Raw genomic sequence first — 6286 nt, forward strand, 5'->3', positions numbered from 1 at the left:
AATTATATTTTCATGAGTTTGTGTTTTATTAAAAGGTTTAATTTTTAAGCTCGTAATCATTTTCTTCATAATTTAAAAAAATATATACTTCTGTAAATATTCAAGAAAAAAATCCTAGCAATAATCATAAATATTTCATTATTTTCTTAAATAAAAAATACATTGATATATAATATATATCTTCTCCAATGCAGCTAATTAATTGGATGGTACAAAGTTACAATATTTTTTTGTAGACATGCACCAAATAATCCAATTAGGACAGAACATATATTTTAAGACCCATAATAATTAGTTTATTACATACATATGGCTACAGGCCCACAGAAAAGAGAACAAAACAATAATGCCAAATAGGAAAAAAATGTTTTTGTTCAAAGGAAAAAAGAAAAACAAAAGGAGAAGATATTAAGAAAACGAGTGGTAGGACTAAATCTTTGTGTAGATGACGAAGTAAATTGTCTATATATTATTATTAGTCAAAATGAATATTCGAACGGTCACCACAAGAAAATGTTGAATATAAAAAAATTGCAGGAAATTAACCTCATTATAAAATTTTCAGATTTCATGGAATGACACAGGTTTAACAAAAGCAATGGAAGGAAAAAAAGTGTAAGCTGGACCGAATTGAAGATTATGGTGTTTATAGATAAAAAAATAATTGATTTGATTATTAAAATATATATAATTTTTAGGTTATAATGTTGTAGTAGATAAACAATGCTGGGAGAGAAAACGGTGGCATCATGGTGTGTGTGTGTGTGTGATTCATTGATGTATATATATATATATATACAAGGATACGACATAGAGAAGAAGAGAGTTGGAGTGTATAAATAGGGGTGGTCTGCATTTTGAAAATTCCCGCAAATATCTGCAACAGACAAACGTCCAGCGCAGCATCCACCACGTCCCCAAACCAAATCACGCCACTCTGCCCTTTCTCACCTCCTCTCACCTCTTCCACTCACCTTCCCAATCCCTATCACAAACACAAACATACCACCGCCGCCGGCAGCCCTAGGGTTCCCGTCACAATGCTTCCCTACGCTTCCGTTCCGGAGGTCGAGGCGGCGCTGGGGCGCAACCTCACCTTCGCCGAGACCCTCTGGTTCAACTACTCCGCCACCAAGTCCGATTACTTCCTCTACTGCCACAACATTCTCTTCCTCTTCCTCATCTTCTCCCTCGTCCCCCTCCCCCTCGTCTTTCTTGAACTCAAGCGTCTCTCCTTTTTCGACTCCTACAAGATCCAGCCCAAGGTTCGCTTGTCCCTCGACGAAATGTTCAGATGTTACAAGGACGTCATGCGCATGTTCTTCCTCGTTGTCGGTCCCCTCCAGCTCGTCTCTTATCCTTCCATCAAGGTTTCACTCATCCTCACCCCTCACCAGTTAAATCACCTGATTTGTTTACTTATCTATTACTTAATTTATTGTTTTTTTAATTTACTTTTTCAGATGATTGGGATCAGGACTGGGTTGCCATTGCCGTCGGGGTGGGAGATCCTGGCTCAGCTGCTGGTGTACTTTCTAGTGGAGGATTACACCAATTACTGGATCCACAGATTTCTGCACAACGGTTGGGGTTACGAGAAGATTCACCGCGTTCACCATGAATACGCTGCTCCCATTGGATTCGCGGCGCCCTATGCCCACTGGGCTGAGATCTTGATCCTCGGGATTCCCTCTTTTCTCGGTCCTGCCATGGTTCCTGGCCACATTATTACCTTTTGGTTGTGGATAGCCTTGCGCCAGATTGAGGCCATTGATACGCACAGCGGGTACCGCCCCCTCACTCACCTTAATTTATTTTCGCTCACTGATAGAGTCTTGCTTTTCCTTTGATTGTTATCCTATATGGATCCTAGCATCTGTTTCGCATCCTTCGTTTTTTTTTTTTTTTTTGCTTTATTTTAACCCGTCTCACTTTATTTCTTTCTCTAAGAAGATTACAAAAGTTTCAGGAGGATAGTTTTTTCTTTTTCTCTTTCAATTTCGTTGCACTTACCACATTTATATATGTTGCTCGTGCTGCATTTTAGGGTGTCCCTAAAAGACAGTAATTACGTGGAGAAGAGATTTTGTTTAGGCAGCATTTTCCACACAATAAAAGATCCTGTCCATTTCATTTATTTTCCGGATGCCTTAGTAATTGAAGAAATGGAGAGAATCTTGTCTTTCTGCTGAAAGACAATCTGATATTTTCTCCTTGGTTAAAAAAAATGTTTTGTTTATTTTTTTAAACCTTATATGAAACCAAAAGAGGTACGTGAAAACATGAAACTGAACAGAGTAGTTTCTATGCGGATGTGAAAATTGGACCTGAATAATAATTGATTTGATGAGAAAAACAAACACGCTATAAATGTGTATTTAGAAACGGATTGTGGATTTGTATCTACCACACCCTATCTTATAACACACTTGTTTAGTAACTCATTTTGTACCATTGGATGTGGATATGCTAATCCAACTATATCCTATAATCTACATGTTTGGTAACACATTTTGTTCCATTTGGACGTGGATATGCAAATGCGTCTTTGTGCGTGTTTAGAAACGGATCACAGATGTGTGTCTGGCAGACCTTGTCTTATTATCATGCACGTCTGTACCAATGACCAAGTATGTTTAGAAATGGATCATGGATGTGGTCTTTCACATAGAAGTGAATGTTACTAGTTTTCTAACTTTTGCACTTTTCACATTTTAGAAATGGATTTTTTTTTCTTTTTTTTTTTTTGTCTCAGAACGTGTTTCCAAACACGGACCATTAGTTGTTTTTGGGTTAGTCTATTACTTGGTTTTGGGTTGGCTCGGATGTGAATTTGTGGTGGGTGGGAATATGCAAATACAACTTAGTTTGTTTGGAAACAGTTCATATGTGGTTTTTTAGCATCAAAGTGAATGCCACCAGTTCTAGTTTTTGCATTTTTCACCGTGTAGACATGTATTTTGACCTCAGAATGTGTTTCCAAACATGCACTATCAGTTGTTTTTGGTATGGAGTTGAGTTTGTACTGGATGTGCATCATGGATGATAAAGCAAACATGAATAATAATATGGATTAAACATAGTGATATACGAGCAGTCTGGGAGAAGGTTGATGAGCATTATATTTGTTGGTAATAATTTAATAATGTGAAATTATTACGTTGGCTGACACTTCACTGCTGAAGAAGAAACTTGGTCATTAACTTGTGGGACCTCTGCAGTTTAACAGTAAGCAAAATTTTATTGAAGGTTACTGTTGTTGGGAAGCTTTAGTTTGTTGTCATTAATCTGACGACCAGAAGTTGGATTTGAAATTGTGCAAGTACTTTTTAATGTTCTTAATCATGGTGACAAGTGGATCTTTCTGGTGTTTGCTGTCTCAACAATTTGCTGATCAAGTTATTTGTTTAGGACAAACATTTGCCAACTTTTGCTCTGATAAACATCCAATAAAGTTAGGATTATGGTTAATTTTGTTGAGATGGAATATCCTTGTGGGGTGCCGAACTTGAATTTTCTAATTATTGTCTTTAAGAATTTACCAGTAGCCACTCCTTCTTTGTCATTGATAAACACTAGCATACTCCCCTCCCTTCCTTTTCCTTTGCCCACTTTATGAGAAGTTAACGCTTCATTCTTTAGTTCCTGTATTGTAATTTTTAGATGTGGGGTTTTATATCATATTGCCTACTTTTATCATGTCTCAGGTATGACTTTCCCTGGAGTATCACAAAATATATTCCGTTTTACGGTGGCGCTGAATATCATGATTACCATCATTATGTTGGAAGACAAAGTAATAGCAATTTTGCTTCAGTTTTCACATACTGTGATTACATCTATGGAACTGACAAGGTTATATCATCACTCTGGAATTACTTTTTGCTGCATAAATACATGAATGGTCTTTCCAAATGTCATATTGATTTGCTATACTTTGTTTGTCACAGGGATATAGGTATCAGAAGAAAATACTTCAGAAGGTAAATTTATAAGGCTTTGTGGTTGAAAAAATGTGATTGCATCCTGAAACTTTAGTTACTACTACGAATTTTTTGTTTTACTGTGTGGACACTTAACCTTTTTGTTTTGGGCCTAGTTTTGTTGGGTGTACAATATTGCAATGATCAACTCTTTTTTTCTTCCTCTGTTGCTTTGACTTAGTTGAAGGAAGATTTGGCATATGGTGAGCAACAGAACGGAGGATCATACAAGACACAGCAGAGTAAATCTGACTGAAAGAGACCGAAGTTTCCTCTAGGTGGTTTCAGAATGTTTTGTTGACTCTTTGGAACCACCAAAACACCTGCAGACATAAATCTCGTGGTGGTAAAATAGATGTCTTTGGTTAGCTTTAGGTTGAAGTTTAGTAGAATGGAGTTTTACGATTTGTGATTGTGTTAGAAATCGGCCGCTGGAGGAATTTATTCTATTGTCATGTTCTGGAATTCAAACATTTTGGTTTTGGTTCATGTCCTTCAGAATGTTCCTTCGCCAATGAGTTGTAAATTCAGAAATATGAAATAGGCTTCCTCTGACGGGATGTAATTGAAAAATTATAATAATGTTTGGAAGTTCGGTTTATGAGCTTGAAGTAAATGCCCACATGTAGTTCATAAACTGATGTGCAACCCTTGGTTTGGTTGCTTGCTGATGGATACAAGTTCAGTGGGGTTGCTTCCGGTTGAATACAGTTCAGTGGGGTTCACTGGTGCAATAATGCACACGATATATGCAACATTTGGTTTTGGGACTGGCCTAACATGTTTGGATTGACACTTGTTAATTGTCAAAACAATATTTTAAGAGCAGGATTAAGTTAGGAGGCAAAAAACAGTTTACATATTTGAACTTTATCATGACTGATCTATAAAGTCTATGTAGTACTAATCAGTTGAACGTGATTACTTTTCTTGTCTATTATCATTCATTGCAGCAGTAATGAGTTGAATGTGACACTATACATTCTAAAAAAATGGAAATTAAGTGAGGAATATGCTGGTATAAATGTAGGCATTTAAGTTAAAAGTCCGTGATGAAACTCCTCAATGATGTGGTGATTTATCAAACAACTATCCAATAAATTGTTAATTATTATTATATGATCTAATAAATTGTTATCATGAAAAAATTTCTATAATCCGTTCAATTATGTATTGTGTTAGAACGAGGTCAAAGATATTTAGAAGACCTAAATTAAGAAACTTATCGAAATATATTCCTCTTTATTTATTTAGGCTTAAATATTTTTTTATCAATTTAACATTTTTAATAATGCCATTTAAATAACATATGAACACGTATGCTATGTCTTAATTTGTGATTTATTTTTATTTTTATTTTTATTTCTTTAATTTAAAAAAAAAAGTTCAGGTTTTAAGTTAGTGTGTGACAATAATATTAGAGTAACAATGTCATGTGTTATTATCTTATATTGAATTAAGTTTTTATTTTTTGTTATTTTGATTCGATCTTATCCCATTTTTTTTAAATGGAATAATTTTGTATCGTTTCAAATTAAGATCAAATTTAATTTGTATATAAATATTATACTGATATTTTATTAAAATTTACATTTTTATTAAATATTTTTGAAATTATTTTTAAATCAACTCTAACTATATTATTATAATATAATTACTAGATTTATGTTTGATTTTTGCTAAACCTACAAAATAGGGTTAAAATTGGTTTAAAAAATAGGATCAAAGTTAGTTTAATATTAGAAGAAAAATTCTTGATTATTCAAATTTAAAATTCTATATTTGATTGTGTGTTCAGATGGAGATATGAATGAGCAATGATTAATCTTTGTTAGGTCCAATAAATCAAAAAATTATTTTTGTTTCTTTTATACCATCTTTCCTCAATATTTTTGGGAAAAATAAACATTTTGAAAACCACATGATTTTTGCACATCTAATTAAATGTACTGTCTTACAACATTCAGGTGTTGTAGGGACCCAAAATTTGTTTTTTTACGGACCTTGTTTTATCTTTCTGTTTTTTTCATCAGAATAAACTATGATGACGATTTCAAACTCTGTTTTTTTCTTTTGGATAATCGTCTCGTAATGATTTCGATTGCAAATATATATATATATATATATATATATATATATATATATATATATATATATATTCAATAAACAATCTAAATATACTATCATGTGCTCTAATTAAGAAAAATTCATCTTAATACAAAAGCAACACATGGAAGCATTACAACTTACACATGTAACTAATTCTAATACAAGAAAAGAAGACTAACGTCTTGTTCGTTTGA

At 33.8% G+C, this 6286-nt stretch overlaps 1 protein-coding gene across 1 annotated transcript; it reads left to right on the forward strand.

Annotated features, from left to right (window-relative positions):
• The first annotated feature begins 819 nt into the window (after positions 1-819).
• Positions 820-4923, forward strand: LOC114179939 (methylsterol monooxygenase 1-1-like). Its single transcript, XM_028066453.2, has 5 exons — positions 820-1370; positions 1464-1786; positions 3708-3855; positions 3951-3983; positions 4165-4923. The coding sequence occupies exons 1-5, from the start codon at positions 1041-1043 to the stop codon at positions 4237-4239; spliced, it is 909 nt and encodes a 302-aa protein (XP_027922254.2). The 5' UTR covers positions 820-1040; the 3' UTR covers positions 4240-4923.
• The last annotated feature ends 1363 nt before the right edge of the window (positions 4924-6286 follow it).

The sequence above is a fragment of the Vigna unguiculata genome, chromosome 3, assembly GCF_037176805.1.
Source record: "Vigna unguiculata cultivar grain cowpea cultivar isolate G323 ecotype 2 chromosome 3, ASM3717680v1, whole genome shotgun sequence".
Lineage (NCBI taxonomy): Eukaryota > Viridiplantae > Streptophyta > Magnoliopsida > Fabales > Fabaceae > Vigna > Vigna unguiculata.

What these genes read in the sequence shown, in the direction of transcription:
- LOC114179939 (XM_028066453.2), top strand. Translation starts at nt 1,041, where the DNA reads ATGCTTCCCTACGCTTCCGTTCCGGAGGTCGAGGCGGCGCTGGGGCGC. An exon ending in GCCATTGATACGCACAGCGG is followed by an intron (nt 1,787 to 3,707) that starts GTACCGCCCCCT and finishes ATCATGTCTCAG; the next exon opens with GTATGACTTTCCCTGGAGTA. An exon ending in AGAAGAAAATACTTCAGAAG is followed by an intron (nt 3,984 to 4,164) that starts GTAAATTTATAA and finishes GCTTTGACTTAG; the next exon opens with TTGAAGGAAGATTTGGCATA.